The sequence below is a fragment of the Hemitrygon akajei genome, chromosome 23, assembly GCF_048418815.1.
Source record: "Hemitrygon akajei chromosome 23, sHemAka1.3, whole genome shotgun sequence".
NCBI classification, from domain to species: Eukaryota; Metazoa; Chordata; class Chondrichthyes; order Myliobatiformes; family Dasyatidae; genus Hemitrygon; species Hemitrygon akajei.
In genome coordinates this window covers 56,994,449-57,013,008 of record NC_133146.1, presented here as the reverse complement: position 1 = coordinate 57,013,008, position 18,560 = coordinate 56,994,449, and the positions used below count along the sequence as shown (strand labels likewise).

The following is an 18,560-nucleotide window of genomic DNA, read 5'->3' as shown; positions in this document are numbered from 1 at the left end:
AACATAAGTCATAGAAAAGTACAACATAGAAACAGGTCCTTTGGCCCAGGTAGTCTGTGCTGAAACATTTAAACTGCTTCCTCCCATCAACCTGTTCCTGGACCATAACCCTCCATACCCCTACCATCCATGTACCTACCTGAACTTCTCTTGAATGTTGAAATCGAGCTCAAATGCTGACAGCTCTTTCCACACTTTCCAGACCTTCTGAGTGAAAAAGTTTCCCCTCATGGTCCCCTTAAACACTTCACCTTTCACCCTTAACCCATGGCTTCTAGTTTCTGTCCCACCCAACCTCAGTGGAAAATGCCCACTTGCATTTACCCTATCTATACCCCTCAATTTTGTGTACTACAATCAAATCTCCCCTCAGTCTTCTATATTCCAAGGACAAAAGTCCTGTCTTTCCTTATAACTCAGGTCCTCCAGTCCCAGCAACGTCCTTCTAAATTTTCTCTGTACTCTGTCAACCTTATTTTACACTTTTCCTGTAGGTAGGTGATCAGAACTACACACAATACTCCAAATTAGGCCTCACCATCATCCTATACAACTTCAACATAACATCCCATCTCCTGTACTCAATGCATTGATTTATGAAGGCTAATATACCAAAAGCTCTCTTTACAACCCTGTCTACCTGTGCCACCACTTTCAATGAATTATGGACCCGTATTCCCAGATCCCTTTGTTCTACAGCACTCCTCAGTTCCCTACCATTCACTGTGTAAGACCAACTCTGCCGGGTCCTACCGAATTGCTAATTCAAGTGAAAACCTCTCCAAATATTTGTGCAAGTGAAAGTACTGCTAATAGACTGCGATCAAAAGCCATTCACCCATCACCTTGTTGCCAGATAGTTAAGTAATTCTTCATTTTCAAATTTCTTCTGTTCTCAATTACCTTCAAAGTATAACATCCACCACTTGCTTCTCCTGCAGTCCATAAGAGCTGTTCCCACCCCTTCAATTCTGACCATTTCTCCTTCCAGAATTAAACTGTTCAAGCTTCAGTGAGGATACGTCCAGTCACTCAGACCTTCTAAACTTAGTCCCCTCACTTTTTCTTCTGTTAAGACAGACCCTGAACTTGCCTCGTTATAGAACTCAGTGACAATACTTGTTAAATGCATTTTGGGATGATTTATGACAACCCATCTCATAAGCAGTCAACAAATTCTCTCTCTTGCGATCCGACACCAACCTGATTTTCTCAATCCCCTTGCATATTAAAGTCCCCCATTACAATTGTGTCATTACCTTTTTTACATGCCTTTTCCGGCTCCCTTTGCAATCTCATCTCCACATCTTGGTTACTACTTGGAGGCCGATATATGATTCCCATAACGTTTTTTAAACCCTTGCAGTTTCTTAACTCCACTCACAAAGATTGAACGTTCTCTGATCTTATGTCACCTCTTTCTAAAGATGTAATTCCATCTCTTACCAACAGAGCCACCCCACTGTCTATGTCTTCCTACCTGTGCTCTTGATATAAAGTATATCCTTTGATGTTAAGCTCCCAATTATGGCCTTCTTTCAGTGTTGCCCACAACATCATACTGACTAATCTCTAATTCCAGGCAGTAGTCACTCCTGTTGGGTTAACTATCACTCAGTTGGTAAATGATTAGGACCAGGATGTGATTAATGAAGAGATGGGTAGAGAGCTCCAGAGACCGATTCCAATGGAGTTTCAGTCCAGGGTTATAGAAAAAGAATTTATAGATTGTGTCAGGGATTACTACTTGGAGCAGTATTTAAGGGCAGAAAATAGCTGTTAGATTTGGTCACAAGTAATAAGGAAGGATTAATAAAAGACCTGGTGGTTAAAGATCCCCTGAAGGTAGAGACCAAAATATAATAGAATTACATTTGAGGGTGAACATCACAGCACCTAGACCATTGTCTTCAGTGTGAATAAGGGCGATTCGAATGGTACGAAGGGTAAGTTGGTAAGAGACAGAGTAAGTGTTGAGATATTTTCACTAGTTTTGTTTGCAGCCTCATTAATGAGTCTTCCCTTGCCCATTGATTCCTCCCTTACCCATTTACCCCACCCTTGCTTGCCACCTGCCCCATCTCAGCATCTGTAATTGGCTCGTGGTGTATGATCAAAGATTTCTAAACTTATTTTAGATATGCAGGCGTACAAATAGAATAACCTCAATGGACAATGGTCAGTGAAGTATTGTAGTTGTGCCGTTGGCTCTTTCTTGTCTTTGTGATCAGTAACGATACTTCGCATTTACTTTCCAGTTGTGATCTTAATTTGTACCCCTGAGGTGGCAAAGTCGATAATGTTGGAAGCATATCGTCTTGGAATAGCGAACGGGCAATACGTGTACTTTATTATTCAGCTGTTTGAATTCAGCAGTTATGTGGTGAGTACTTTTGAAGAAAGTTTTTGTTTACACAGACACGTTAGCCAGCAATCATATTACAAGAACCATCATTCACAATTGCGGGAGTATGGCAGTGTAGCAGTTAGCATAACGTTATTACAGTACCAGTAACCCAGGTTCAATTCTGCCGCCCTCTCTAAGGAAATTTGTACCATCTTCCATGACTTCCATGGTTTTTTTCTAGGAGCTCTGCTTTCCTCCCACATTCCAAAGACACAAGTTAGTAGGTAAATTGGTCACATGAGTGTAATCAGGCGGTGTGGTCTTGTTACTGTGCTGTACCTCTAAAAAATAAACAATATTAAAAACTCTTTGCCTTCATGGTAATATAGATTTTGGTAGTTATGAAGGCTCATCATCCCATAATTTTAGAGTTTCCAATCCATAGAGGTGACCACACAGACACTTTGGCTATTCCTGGCTGGCCTCCCCTTACTCCACCCACAACCTTCCAAACCTCTTACCACCCATTTCGTAACTAAAGCAAAAGCTATTCAGCCATCAGCTCTTTGCCACATAGTTAAACAGTTCTTCAATTTCAAATTTCTTCTGTTTGTTCTCAATTATTTTTGAAGCATTACATCTACCACTTCTGCAGTCCACAAAATCTGTTCTTCCCCCTTCAATTTTGAGTTGATAGCATATTTGTATTGGAAACTTTTCTGATCCTTCACTGGTTTTGCATTAAATTATTTACAATAAGCCAAATATTTAATAATGCAAAATAACTTGCGGCCCAGTTCATAAGCTTCAAAGTTCAAAGTTAATTTATATTCAAAATATGCCACCATACGCAACTGTGAGATTCATTTTCTTCTGGGCATGCTCTTCAAATCTATAGAATAATAACCATCACAGAATCAATGAAAGACTTCCCAGCCAGGGTGTTCAACCAGTGTACTAAAGACAATAAACAGAGCAAATATAAAAATAAATAATAAGAAATAAGCAATAAATATTGAGAACATGAAAGTGAGTCCTTGGTTGGGGGAACATTTCAATGATGGGGCAAGTGGAGTGAAGCTATTCCCTTTGGCTCAAAAGCCCGGTGGTTGAGGGGTAATAACAGTGGTACTAATTCCCTGAGTAGATCAATCCACTGAGATCATCTGTTACCAGATTCCACCTGCCATGCTTCTTTGAACATAATACATGTAATGTTATTTTCTCCATAGCAAAGTGTCTGTTTGCATGAGACAGCTCTAGTTAGCTCTCATAATTTATATAATATGCTTACTTTTAGATGTTTTCCTGTCAAAATAAACAATTTCACATTTTCCTACATTATTCTTCATTTTCCAGATCTTTGCCCACTCACTTAATCTATCTATATCCCTTTATAGCCTCTTCACAACTTAATTTCCTACCTACATTTTCTATCAGAAAACCTAACAGCTATGCCTTCATTCAGGTCCATTAAATACATGGTGAAAGGTTGAGAATAAACACCCATCCTACGCCACACATTATATCTTGCCAACCAGAAAAATATACACTTGTACAAAGTCTTCCTTTCTTATTGGAGAATCAGTCTTCTAATCCCACTGATATGTTACCTCCCATACATGAGCCTTTATTTTCCAGAGACACCATTGAGGAAGCATGTTTTTGATGCTTTAGTACATCCACCTGTTCATCTTCGCCATGCCACAGGGTTACTTTTAGCCATACTACCCTTTGGTATTAACAATGACATACTTGCAGATATTGATTACACCATTTCAACAGTAAACCCAAGCATCTTCCTCAGGCTTAAGTTAGTTAAATGACAAGTCCCCCAGAGACACCTCCTTGTATATCCTCTTAAGTGTGCAGGGCACAAGCGGATCTTAATGCTCAATCCTGATTGGCTGGATCTAAGTTTGTGGTTGGGATGACTCAGGTCCCCAATGATCCTTCGGGTTCTTTTTTCACACCTGTCTTTGTAAATGTCCTAAACCATGGGAAGTTCACAACTACAGATGCGTTGTGCTATCTGCATCTCTTTCTGCAGAGTCCTGCGACTGAGGGAATTGAATTGACTTTATTTATTACAAACTTCACATACATGAGGAGTAAAAATCTTTACATTACATCTCCGTCTAAATGTGTAATGTGCAATCATAGTAATTTATAATAAATAGAACAGTCAATGTAACATAGAAATACACTCAAAACAGCGTGAGTTAATCAGTCTGATGGTCTGGTGGAAGAAGCTGTCCCGGAGCTTGTTGGTCCTGGCTTTTATGCTGCGGTACTGTTTCCCAGATGGTAGCAGCTGAACAGTTTGTGGTTGGGATGACTCAGGTTCCCAATGATCTTTCAGGTTCTTTTTTCACACCTGTCTTTGTAAATGTCCTAAATCATGGGAAGTTCACAACTACAGATGCGCTGGGCTGTCCGCACCACTCTCCGCAGGATCCTGCGATTGAGTTAAGTACAGTTCCCATATCAGGCAGTGATGCAGCCAGTCAGGATGCTCTCAATTGTGCCCCTGTAGAAAGTTCTTAAGATGTGGGGGTCCATATCAAACTTCCTCAACTATCTGAGGTGAAAGAGGCGCTGCTGTGCCTTTTTCACCACACAGCAGGTGTGAACAGATCACATGAGATGCTTGCTGATGTTTATGCTGAGAAACTTGAAGATGTCCACCCTCTCAATCCCAAATCCATTGATGTCAATAGGGGTTAGCCCATCTCCATTCCTATTCCTAAACCTGAATTGGTTAGGAGTCAATTACAGGATTACTTCTTCAAAGAACTGAAAAACATTAATCAAACATGATTTTCCTTTAACAAAACCATGCTGACTTTGCCTGGTTACATTAATTTTACTTAACTGCATTGCCATCTTTCATAAAAGCTACCATTTTTCCTGCAGTGATCTGTAAGTTTCTAATTTCTGTCTCCCTTGATTGTTGGATAAAGGAGTTGCATTTGTTAAATTCCTATCTAACAGTAATTTGCTCAGATCCAGGGAATTTTGCAGAATTAAAGCTGATACATCAACAAAAACTTGGCACATTTCTTGCTTTCTTTACAACACCTGAAAGGAGGCCATTAGGAACTAGTAAAATGTTAATTTGCTGTTCCAACCATTTGTTCAGTACCATTGTTTAATATTTGTAATGTTCTTGAGCTGTCCCCTATCTTCTAGTTTGCTATCTACAGGTATTTTTCTGTAGGAAATGCTGATGTAAAATACCTGTTTAATTTATCTACAACTCTTTCTTCTCTACTGTTACTTTCCCAGATTTGCTTACTATATGAACAGTGCTCAATTGGTTATCCATCTTAGAATCATAGGCCCTTTGGCCCATCTAGTCCATGTTGAACCATTATTCTGCCTAGCCCATTGACCTGTACCTGGACCATAGCCTCCATATCCCTCCATCCATGTACCTATCCAAACTTCTCTAAAATATTGACATTGAATCCGCATCCACCACTTTCACTAGCAGCTCTTCCCCCGCTCTCATTGCCCTTTGAGTGAAGAAGCTCCCCCTCATGTTCCCCTTAAATATTTCACCTCTTCCCCTTAACCCACAACCTCTAGTTCTAGTCTCACCCAACCTTGGTGGAAAAAGCCGGCTCACAATTCCCCTATCTATACCTCTCAAAATCCCCCCTGTTTCTCCTATGCTGTAGGGAATTATGTCCTGACCCATGACCTTGACGTTATTTAACAATCGATCAAAACTCTTTCCATTGAAGTAATTAAATACAGGTCCTCCCTGGTTATGATGGAGCTCTGTTCCTGTGAACAGTTCACAAGTCGGAAGTGCAGACAGAATCCACGTTACTATATGGTAGAAGACGCCCAAACCCAAAAATCCACCCTGCCGGTCTCCCAAGCATATGCTTGTCAAACACACTGTGTATAAATCTGGCACTTGTGGGCTAAGGAGGACCTGTGAGGTCCTTGTATTGCCTTAGTGAGGCCTAATTCAGAGTATTGTGTGCAGTTTCGGTCCCCTACCTGCAGGAAAGATGGAAATAAGAGAGAGAGTGCAGAGAAAATTCACAAGGATGTTGCCAGGTCTGGAGGACCTGAGTTATAAGGAAATACTGAATAGATTAGGAGTTTATTCCTTAGAATATAGAAGATTGAGAGGAGATTTGATAGAGGTAGACAAAATTATGAAGGGTATAGATAGGGTAAATGCAAGCAGGCTTTTTCCACTGAGGTTGGGTGGGACTGCAACCAGGGTCATGGGTTAAGAGTGAAAGGTGAGAAGTTTAAGGGGAACAGAAAGGGAAACTTCTTCACTCAGAGGGTCATGAGTGTGTGGACTGAGCTGCCAGTGGTGCATGCGAGCTTGATTTCAACGTTTAAGTGAAGTTCAGATAGGTACATGGATGGTAGCGATATGGAGAGTAGGTCAATGAGAGTAGGCAGTTTAGATGGTTTCGGCATGGACTAGATGGGCCAAAGGGCCTGTTTCTGTGCTGTACGTCTCTATGATTCTTAAAAATGGTAGCAAAGTGTATTGTATCTTCAAACATGGAACACGGCTTCTTCCCATTGTGCAGTGATTCTATTGGGCAGCAGTTGTTAATGGTACAGAGAGTGAAGGAGATAATCAAAACTAAAACTTGTGTGGAGTAAAATCTTGGACATTTTAATCCACCCATTTTCAAGTGCATTCAGTGAGCATCATACATGAAGGTAATGCCTGTGTGATTGGCCCATGTTTAGTTCCACAATGACACCTGATTGGAAACTGTTCAATTCTCCTGTCTTCTCCACAGGACACTTTTTGGAGATCAGATTTGGCAGATGGAAGAAATGCAGTCACCTTCCAGGCATATGAGCCAGTTTTCCTGATTACTTTGCAGTCATACGGTGAATACGAATATTACGCCTTCCTACAAGAAGCCTACGAGCGATCAAAAGGACCTCCTTTTTACAGTAATTTGTCTTCAGTGACAGAGGTTTATTATTAAACTTAATTATGTTGCTGTGACTCATTTTCATTCCTTGGTAGAAAGAAAGTAATTTTAGTGCAAAATAGAAAATGGTGGAAAAACTTAGCGGATCAAGGAGCATCTGTGAGGAAAGACTAACGTAACTGGAAAATGATCTTCACTCGCGCCTTTGCACTTTCTTTCAAGTGACTCCACTGCCTGTTTTGTCACTTAACCTTTAATCCCGGTCCAGAAAACCATAAGACATAGGATGCAGAATTAGGCTATTCAGCCCATCGAGCCTGTTCCACCATTTGATCATGACTGATTTATAATGCCTCTTGACCCCATTCCCTTTGACACTCTTACTAATCAGGAACCTATTAACATCCGCTTTAAATATACCCAATGACTTGGCCTCCAGAAGCCATCCACAGATTCACCAACCTCTGGCTAAAGAAATTCCTCCTCATCTCTGTTCTAAGTGGACACCCCTCTAATCTGAGGCTGTGTCCTGTGGTCCTAGACTCACTCACCATAGGAAATATCCACTCCACATCCACTCCATCTAAACATTTCAATAATCAATGGGTTTTAATGAGATACCCTCAACATTTTTATAAACTCCAGTGAGTACGGGCCCAAAGCCATCAAACGCTCCTCATATGTTAACCTTTTCATTCGGGAATCATTCTCATGTGATCTGGACCCTCTCCAATGCCGGCATGTCCTTTCTTGGGAAAGAATACTTAGAATTCCTAAGACATGCTCACAATACTCCAACTGTGGTCTGAGCAATGCCTTATAAAGCCTCAGCCTTACATCCTTGCTATCATATTCTCATCATCATTAATATGTGTCATGTTGTATGATGTAGCCGATCATGGTCTGATGACTATGATTGTTCTTGGCACATTTTTCGACAGAAATGGTTTGCCATTGCCTTCTTCTGGGCAGTGATTTTTCAAGACGGGTGACCCCAGCCATTATCAATACTCTTCAGAGATTGTCTGCCTGGTGTCGGTGGTCACATAACCAGGATGTGTGCTCCCATGGCTTCACATGACCCTGATCAGGGGCCAAGCAGGTGCTACACCCTTCCCAAGGGTGACCTGCAGGGTAGTGCAAGGAAGGAGCCTCCTTTGGTAGAGACATATCTCCACTCTGTGGCGGGGAAGAGATACGTCCTCTGAAAATGAATGCTAACATTGCATTTGCCTTCTTTACCACTGACTCAACCTGCAGGTCAGTTAGACCATGCCCTCTGTTACATCTTTGGCCCTTCTATTAAAACTTTCTTTCCATCTAGCTTCTTCTGGATGAAACGCCATTGACTTTGTACCTCTCTTCACTGCCTGACCTGTCGTGTAAAATTTCCAGTTTTATTTCAGATTTTCAACTGTTACAGTATTTTGCATTTAGAACAACTCCAGGAATTTTCTGTAAACATATCTACCAAAATAGTTATTTGCTTATAACTTGGCTGTTTCTTAGTGAATGCTACTACTAAGTAAGCCCTGGGGGAAAAAGATAGAAAACTTGCTTCAGGACATATAGAGCAAAATGATATAAAATCGTGATAATAGACACTGAAATGAACAACACTGTTCTACAAATTTAATTTAGTACGGTCCAGGTAAAAAAGCAAATGACTGTGAAACAAAGTTACATTTTACATCCTAACAACATTATTTTAACAGATGAGCTCTGATTCAGCTTATCTTCATGATGCGGTCATGCTCTATGCTGTTGTCTTTCAAGAAATGCTAGAAGCAGGGATGGATCCACATGATGGAAGAACATTTGTTAAGAATTTGAAAGGTTTTGGCAAAAGACAATTTTACGGTGAGTAAGAAAACATCATGTCTCAGACTTCCTTTATTTACTTGCCCACACAGCATTTCCCATTCCGTTCGTTCTGTCTGCAGTAACTTAGAGGCAAGTCATGGTAACTTAAAAACTTTTTGGAGTAACTTAATCTTGGCTGCCTTCATTTGTTGATGAACTTCCTTGCTACTTAAAACAGCATGAATGATTAGTGAAATAAATTCAAATTGGCTCAGAAAGTGATTTTTTAAAAACGATTGCTAATTAACTTTTTTGTCGGTGAAACATACAACTTTAATGTATAGAACCATAAGGAATAGGAGCAGAATTAGGCCATTCAGCCCATCTGCTCTGCCATTTCATCATGGCTGATCCATTTCCCTCTCAACCCCATTCTTGTCTTCTCATTAGCTTTCACGCCCTGACTAATCAAGAACCTATCCCCCACTGCCTTATGTATATGCAATGACCTGGCCTCCATAGCTGCCTATTAGTAATGAAATACACAGATTCATGGATATAATAAGAAAATTGAAATGTCAATGACAATAGTAAATTTTCACACAGCCTTTTTGATTGCTTCCTCCACATGGGAACTCACTGACGCTAGCTTTTACAATCCTGCACTTTAGAGAGAAGGTGCAAATTCCACATTATTGAAGGCACTGAGCCAGGATGTATTACAGTGTAGGCCAGATGATGCAAGTTTCCTTATCTTTCATGGTAAGGCATTCCAACTCTGTGTACCTCCAGGCCTGGCTGACATGAAACAACATTTCATGTTGGTGGTGACTATAATCCTGCTCCAACTAGAAATGTAAGATGGCTTCCATGATCATCCAGTGATATTCAAGGTTCAAAGCTCAAGGTACATTAATTATCAAAGTACGTATGCAGTATACAAGTGTGAGCTTCATTTCCAGTTGTCTTCTTCAATCAGCAGAGAGCAGTATCAGTTTTCTCCTTTCCTGTATATGAAATGGATCATTTAAAACCATTCCAGAGATCTGGTGATGTTCACACAATCCATTACCTCTGTTTTCTTTATTTTATTTAATCTTTCTTTCCCTCCCTTTATATCCTTTTACCCGAATGATGTGGTATGGAAATCACTGGTTGTGCTGCCTTCTCTATCGTAGCATTACTCATTGTTTCAATCCATTAATCATATTGGTTAAAGAGGTAAAGAGTGCCTTGTCCAGTTCATATTTCAAAATCCCAATGTTTTCCTCTATTCCCAATTTCCCCACACCAAAGTTTTTCCGGATGCCTATTTCCCAGATACCAGTTTCCCTGTTATCCAATTTCCCTCAAGATCCAAGATTTTTAGATCTCCAATTCCTTGGTGTCCATTACCTAGACATCTATTCCCCAGATGTCTTGTTTCCAGACATTCAGCTTCGCTTCAGTCCTCACCCATCACTGGTGACTATTTTTTGGTTGTTGTGAGTGATTGCTCTATCACCAATGAGCAATGAACCCCTGAGCACACTTCATGCAGATTACAAACTCTACACTGCATCCTATCACAACAATGCTTTAAGGATATCAAAAATATACTGGAGATTAGTTCATTTATGTGGAAGACAGGAAGTCCATCCAGATGAGGAAGACAAATTCATTTCTTTCCTTTTATAAGCAGGTCTGACTGGCTTGGTGGAGATAGATATTTCTGGGAAAAGGTACTTGAATTATTCAGTATATGACCTGCAAAAGTACGCCAATGGCACAAAGTTTGTCCCTGTTCTACAATACGACAGCTTCAACGAGTTGCTGAGGTAGGGTCTGCGATGCAGCCAATTATTGGAACGTTGAATATTGTGTGGACTTGCAACATTCTCTCGTGTCTGGACCCAGTCTCTTTAGTCTGATGGCTTAGAAAAGAAATGCTTGTCAAAGTCTCTTCTCCTTTAGTGATCATTGTAATATTGCTTTTAAATCGCTCAATGACATGTTTCAAAGTTCAAAGTAAATTTTTTTATCAGAGTGCATATTTATCACCACACACAACCCTGAGATTCATCTTCTTCTGGGCATTCTTGGCAAATCTATAGAATAGTAACTACAACAGGACCAAAGCAATATCAACCAGAGTGCAGAAGACAACAAGTTGTTCAAATGCAGATATAAAGAAACAGTAATAAATAATGAGAACATGAAATAACGAGATAAAGAGCCCTTAAAGTGAGATCTTTGGTTGTGGGAACATCTCAATGGATGGGCAAGTGAGTGTAATTATCCCCTTTTGTTTAAGAGCCTGATATTTGTGGGGTAGTAATTGTTCTTGAACCTGGTGGTGTGAAGTCCTGGGGCTCTTGTTCCTTTTATCTGATGGCAGCAGGGTGAAGAAGAGCATAGCCTGGGTGGTGAGGATCTCTGATGATGGATACTGCAATGAATTAATCTAAGCATTTGGTAAGAAATGTCTGTGTAAGTATGCTCTTTAGAAATCAATGGTCTGCTCAACCAGAATCCATATCCATAGGGACAGGTAGTCAGTGATCTCAATCTCACTGAATATGTCAAATGGGAAAATGAGTGCTCTGTATTTTGATCAAAATCCTGAAAATGCTGAGAACAAACATATTCTTTTATTGCACATAATGTACAGAAGAACTCAATACCACAAAAGGATGGAAAGGAGATGTGGTTATTATTCTGTTTCAAATGTCCAATGCCTTGGGTTTAATCCTGACACCCAATGGTCTGTGTGGAGTCTGAACGTTCTTTCCCTGACTGTACAGTTTCCTCAGAGTGCTCCAGTTTCCTCCCACATCCCCAAGATAAGGGGGCTGGTAGATTAATTAGCCACACAAAACTGGATAGGTGAACTGAAGTATCTGGGAAATTTTATTGGGAATGTCAAAGAATAGAGTGGGATTGATACAACTTGGTGCTTGATATTGATGTGGAAAGCTGGAATTTGCATAGTATGCATAACACAAGAGAGATTACCTTATCATAGAAAAGAATATATCTTCAGGTTGAGTTGTAACCCTCTTTTACTTTTCAGTGCGACTGATGATTTAGCTAACATTGCATGGCCCGACGGAATTCCTATTAAAGATCTCCCCGAATGTGATTTGAATGGGATTTGTCACAAAGAGCCTGGTAAGCATTTTCCCCAAATCAAACACCAGTAATGACATTTTTACCTGCCACCTTTCATAAACCCTGTTGTGTATGTTCTTTGCTAATTATAGCAGTAAGGAGATTAAAATTTCTGCAGTTGATCATTTGACTGAGAAAGTCAGCAGTAATGCACTCTCTGCCATTATAACTTGCACAATGGCTACTTTATGAGGTACCTGCTATACCTAATAAAGCAGCCACTGAGTGTAGTGTCTCTGTGCTCTTTTACTGCTGTATCCCATCCACTTCAAGGTTCAGCGTGTTGTGTGTTCAGGGATGCTCTTCTGCACACCACTGTGGTTATTTGAGTTACTGTCACTCTCCTGTAGGCTTGAACCACCTTGGCCATTATCCTCTGACCTCACTCATTAACAAGGCATTTCCACCCAAGAATGGCCACTCACTGGATTTATTTTTGCTTCTTGCACCATGCTCTGTAGGGACTGTGTGAGAAAATCCCAGGAGATAAGCATTTTCTGAAATAATCAAACCACCCCCTCTGGCACCAACAGTTATTCCATGGTCAAAGTCACTTAGATCACATTTCTTCCCCATTCTGATGTTCAGTCTGAACAACAACTGAACCTCTTGATCACGGCTTCATGCTTTCATGCATCAAGTTGCTGCCACAAGATTAACTGATTAGCTACTTGCATTAATGAGCTGGTGTACCTAATAAAGTGGCCACTGGGTGGACATATTATTGGTTTATAATTGTCACATGTATTGATAGAGAAAATATTTTTTCTGCCTGCCATCCAGACAGATCATGCCATACATATAAGTACATTGAGGTATTAAAAATCAGAACAAAATGAAGAATACAGAGTTAGTTAAATATAAGGTACAGTGGAGATTGACAGGTTCAGAGCAAGGTCTACAAAGAAGTTCACTGGGAGATCAGGAGTTCATCTTTTAGTGTGTGAGAGATCTGTTTAAGAATCTGATAACAGCAGAATAGACACTGTCCTGGGTGTGGTGGCATATTCTCTCAAGCTGTTGTACCTTCTGCCTGATGGTTGGGGTAGAATAGAGAACACCGGGGTGGGGTGGGACTTCTGTTATGTTGGCTGCTTTCTCAGGGTAATGGGAAGTGTGGACAGAGTCCATAAAGGAGAGTATGGTTTGTATTATGGACTGGGTTGTGGTCTTTGTTGTGTATTTAATATTAGTAATATTGTAAATATATCGAGTGATTAAGCATTCTTGATTTGTTTAGGTAATTAATTACGGGTTATGTGTATAAATACATGAATTGCACATATCGTGACGCTTCTCTGTGATACGTATACACCTCGCCTAAAGTAAAAAGAAGAACTAAAGCTTGTATTCCTGGCTCTCTTGTTTTTCTTCCAATTAGTCTAATGATTTGAAGTTACAAAATGTTAGCATTCTTGGTCAAAGCAGGGATGTAATGAATCCAGATGGGATGTTAGCATCTGTAGAAATCAGTGCTTTATTAAAGCATAGAAGGCCACTTGGCCCATTATGTTCATGACAGCTACCCCAGTGGTCCTGCTCCCACACTTTCTCTGTAGCCAACAATGATTCTGTCTCTCATATCTATCGGGTTCTTCTCCATTTGGTTCTGTTGCCGCCTCCCTAGCCTATTTTACAATAGCCGATTAATCTACTTTGGAATGTGGGAGGAGGTGGAGCATTCAGAAGATTCAGGCAGTCACAGGGAAAAGCAAGCAAACTCCGGACAGAGAGTACTTGGAGCAAGGATCGAACCTGTGAAGCAGCAGCACTAACTGTTGCGTTATCATGCTGACCTTTGTTCTGCTCAAACCAGGGGGGTGAGGTCCACTCCTCCATGCAAGTCCCTTTCACGCCACCCTTTCATAAAACCAGCAAATGATATCAGCAGCTAAGGGGTTAAATGATGCAGACCGGTGATGGGATGGCGGAGAAAAGGTCTGTGTTGCAGTGAGGATGGAAGATTAAGAGGTGATCCACATGATCTGCAGAAGATGATTAAAGGATTTGGTAGGGAGAAGAGAGATGGCCTATTTCCTCTGGTTGGGGAACCCAGAGTTAAGGGGGTTAGCTGGCTCATCAGGGTCGTCTGCTCTGTACAAAGCACAGAGGTTATCTGGAATTCAGTCTCTCTCTGTCTTTCTGTCTCTTTGTCTCTCCTGCAATGTTTGAGATGATATGGGGCTGGAAATGCTGGAGGAGAAGGGGGATGGTTGAGCACAGATTGCTGACAGTCACTGTAGAGTGGACCTCCTGCAACAAAAGTCAGCTGTTCCTGAAGTCCTCGTGCTCTCTCTTTTGCACAATGGAGCATGTAGGAGAGAATCAGGTCCGTCCAGCATTTTGAGAGTGTGTTGCTCTGGATTTCCTGCATCTGCAGAATCTCTTGTGTTGAGGATCAGATAGTCCACACTAGGACTTACTAGGTCTGGGGTGCAACAGAATGGAAGAGGCAAATGGTTAACAAATTTCCCTCAGGGAGGTAAAATCATTCTTGTCATAATGCTGCCCACAATCGGATTTAAATAAGGAGTGTGTTTGATCCAGATGCAGAACAGATTGGCATGGCAACTGCCCTGCATGTGACCACAAGAAAATGCAGAGAGTCGTGGACAGAGTTCAGTGCATCAGAGGAACCAACCTCCTCTCCATCGTCTCCATCTATACTTCTCGCTGCCACAGTAAAGCAGCCAGTATAGTCAAAGACCCCACCCACCCTAGTCATCCTCTCTTCTCCCCCCTCCCATCTGGCAGAAGATACAAAATCCTGAAAGCACGATCCACCAGGCTCCACGACAGCTTCTATCCCACTGTTACCAGACTTTTGTACAAAGGTGGGTAAAGATGGACATCTTGTACAGCAAAATGGACCCTTGGCATCACAACCTACCTCATTATGATCTTACACTCTGTCATTTACCTGCACTGTATTATTTCAGTAGCTTTTACACTTTGTTCTGCATTGTTATGGTTTTACTTTATTCTGTTTCAAAGCACTGTGTAATGATTTGACCTGTATAAACAGTGTGCAAGACAGGTTTACTTTCTATCTTGGTACATGTGACAATAACATACCAATACAATGCCAAATTCACTTCAACACTGAGTCATACTCATAGAGTACTACTTGCATCGGAACAGGCCCTTCAGCCCATCTACTCAATGCTGAACTGGTCTTCAACCTAGTCTCATCTACCTGCATCCAAACTATTGCCCTCCATACCCCTCTTATGCACCTATCCAAACCTCTCTTAAATGTTATCACTGAACCCACATCTACCTCACTACTTTTTGTTTCTATTTTTCCACTACTTATTTAATGTAACTACATATATATTTACTAGAATTCACCGTTCTTGCTATTATTATGTATTGTAGTCTAGTGTACTGCTGCCGCAAAGACAACAAATTTCACGACATATGCCAGTGGCATTAACCCTGATTCTGGTCTACCACTTCAGTTAACAGCTTGTCCACACTCACACCACCCTCCAACTGAAGATATTCTCTCTCAGATACCCCTTATGTATTTCACCTCTTACCCTAAACCGGTCGACCTCTAGGTCTAGTCTCAACCAACCAGGCCAGGTGCATCTTCAGTGACTGTTGCCAGCCTGGTCTGGTTTTGTACTCACTTCTTCCTCTGTCTTTCAGATAACTACGTGATTTTAATCATCGTGATTGTGGCTGTGCTGTTGGCGGCAGCCCTTGTCGTTGGTTTCCTGATGGCACACAAGAACAAACCCGTAAATCGATTTCAGGAGATATGGTGGAAAATAAATTATGAAGACATAGTTTTCCTGAAGGATGTCAAGGCACAGGCTTGTTATAATTTGAATCACTTTGCTAATATTTTAGATGAAAAGTAATATAAAGGACCAATTTTATACAAATATGTTTTTCTTTTATTTTCATACTCCTGCACAGAAACATGAAGCCGGAAGCAATGGGTCCAGAAGTAATGTTTCAAGTCATCAGAATTACAGCCTTAAGGATAAAGTGGAAATCAAATCTGCTAATACCAATGTTGCCCTTCACCAGGCGAGTTCACTTCATGAATTCAGGCAATGTTTTAAAAGTAGTATTTCTTTTTTTTATTATTTATTGAGACTCCTCTTCTCACCTGCCTAATCATCTTCCCCGTGTTCCCTCCTCCTTCCCTTTCTCCTCTTGTCCACTCTCCTCTCCTCTCTGATTCCTTCTTTTCCAGCCCTTGACCTTTCCCACCCACCTGGCTTCACTTGTCACCTACTTATCTATCCATCTATTTGTTTGTTTATTTATTGATTGATTGAGATTCAGTGCAGAATAGGTAGATACTTTATTGGTCCCAAAGGAAGTTACAGTGTCACAGTAGCATTACAAGAGCACAGATATAAATAGTAGAAGAGAAGTAAGAAAGAATAAACAGTAAGTTACCACAAACAGTCTAACAGGAGGGGGGGAGGGGATCAACACTTCCTGGCTACAGGTTGACTCATTATAGAGCCTAACGGCCAAGGGTAAGAATGACCTCATGTAACGCTCTTTGGAGCAGCGTGGTTGTCTCAGTCTATTACTAAAGGTGCTCCCCTGTTCAGCCAAGGTGGCATGCAGAGGGTGAAAAACATTGTCCAGAATTGTCAGGATTTTCCGTAGGGTCCTTTGTTCTACCACAGCCTCCAGTGTGTCCAGTTTGACTCCTATAACAGAGCCAGCCTTTCTGATCAGATTATTGAGCCTGTTGGCTTCACCCTTGTTGATTCCATTGCCCCAGGACACTGCCGCATAGAAGATTGCACTTGGGACAACAAACTGATAGAACACATCGAGCTGCACTGCCCAGCGGCTCCCCCTGACTTAACCCTAGCCTAATCACAGGACAATTTACAATGACTAATTAACCTACCAACTGGTACATCTTTGGATGTAGGAGGAAACCGGAGCACCCGGAGGAAACCCACATGGTCCCAGGGAGAACGTATAAGTTCCTCACAGGCAGTGGCAGGAATTGAACCTGGGTCACTGCTACTGTAAAACATTGGGTTAACCACGACACACATGCCATCCTAATTTCTTGTTCACGGTCAGATCATTTTCAAAAAGTGTTAACAAACTTTGTTTGAAATGGTATTTGAAAGCTGTATATAAAATGCAAACTTGAAATGTATGCCAATTCATCCCAGTGGGGTTTTAGCTTCACAATAGGGGATTTCACATACACTGAGAGACTGTACACCACACGTTTTTACTGGAATGTTCAAAAGCTGACATATCCCAGCCTAAAGCCTGTAGGTGTTCCACAACCTTGCACACAGCACTGCAGTCTCTCCTGTTCTCTCATTGTAGAATGGGCAAGGACATAGGCTTGACATAGCAGCAGGAGGATTATATCAAGAATTTTCATCAGTCAAAGACAGACACAAGCTTTTAAAATCCTGAAGATTGAAGGAAAAGCCTAATATGACAAAAAAATTTCACATGCAAGTTATGACCCATGAATTAATACCCTTCCAAGCACCATTCTATTTGTCGGCCACTTCTTGGTCTGGATTCAGAAGGATGAGTGGGGGAGAGGAGAGTGGGCCCGCAGAATTCTGAAAGACATGGGTAGGATGGACAGGAAGAAAACGTCTTCATTCACAGGAGAGTTTAGGATCCGAGGGCACAGTGGTATCTCTTTACAACTGCAATAAGGAAGGATTTCTTCAGTCAGAAGGTGATGAAGCCGTGGAATGCATTCGCTCAGCAGGCTGTGGAGGCCCAGTCCTTGGATGAATTTAAGGCAGAATTGCATAGGTACTTGATCAGCAAGGCCGTTAAGGGTTAAGGGGGAATGTTGGGAGAATGGGGTTGAGATATGTAAAACAACAGGCATGATTCAAAGGCGGAACAGACCCAATGGGTTAAGTGGCTTAACCCTGTTCCTATATCAATGGTCTTTCAGTTGTTTCATTTCTTCTTTGTGAATCTCACTGTGCTCACATTGTCATTGTCCAGAAGACAACTGTGATCCATTGCCCACTAAATAACAGTGACTAAACTCAAATAAATCTCACTGGCTGCTAACAGCTCTTGAATAACTTTTCAGAATATAAATGCAAGATATTTGCCTTTATTCTTCCTACATTAATGATTTTGTTTCTCAACTTAAGTTTGTGCATAAAAAAATCCCAGTTGTATCATTAACGTATATTGGTGTGTGATGTTCCAGAGGATGTGCAATTAGCTGAAGTTATAATGTGGCCAGCATAGCCACTCTCATTCTCACCTCGCATAGGGTTCCTGTAGTATCACAAATCCTTTCTTTCAGTATGGCTTTGAGCAGCCTGGAGATCTTGCCACTGTAGTAC

The 18,560-nt window shown here is 41.1% G+C and overlaps 1 protein-coding gene across 1 annotated transcript in view; it reads left to right on the top strand.

Moving 5' to 3' along the window:
* The window catches only part of gucy2g (guanylate cyclase 2g), a 56,207-nt gene that overhangs the window by 10,868 nt on the left and 26,779 nt on the right, over positions 1 to 18,560 (top strand). Inside the window, exons 4-11 of the mRNA XM_073026778.1 lie at positions 2,259 to 2,383; positions 7,135 to 7,317; positions 8,991 to 9,135; positions 10,760 to 10,895; positions 12,131 to 12,228; positions 14,776 to 14,909; positions 15,798 to 16,043; positions 16,156 to 16,269. Coding sequence (XP_072882879.1) covers positions 2,259 to 2,383; positions 7,135 to 7,317; positions 8,991 to 9,135; positions 10,760 to 10,895; positions 12,131 to 12,228; positions 14,776 to 14,909; positions 15,798 to 16,043; positions 16,156 to 16,269 — 1,181 coding nt within the window. The remainder of the gene's footprint in view (positions 1 to 2,258; positions 2,384 to 7,134; positions 7,318 to 8,990; positions 9,136 to 10,759; positions 10,896 to 12,130; positions 12,229 to 14,775; positions 14,910 to 15,797; positions 16,044 to 16,155; positions 16,270 to 18,560) is intronic.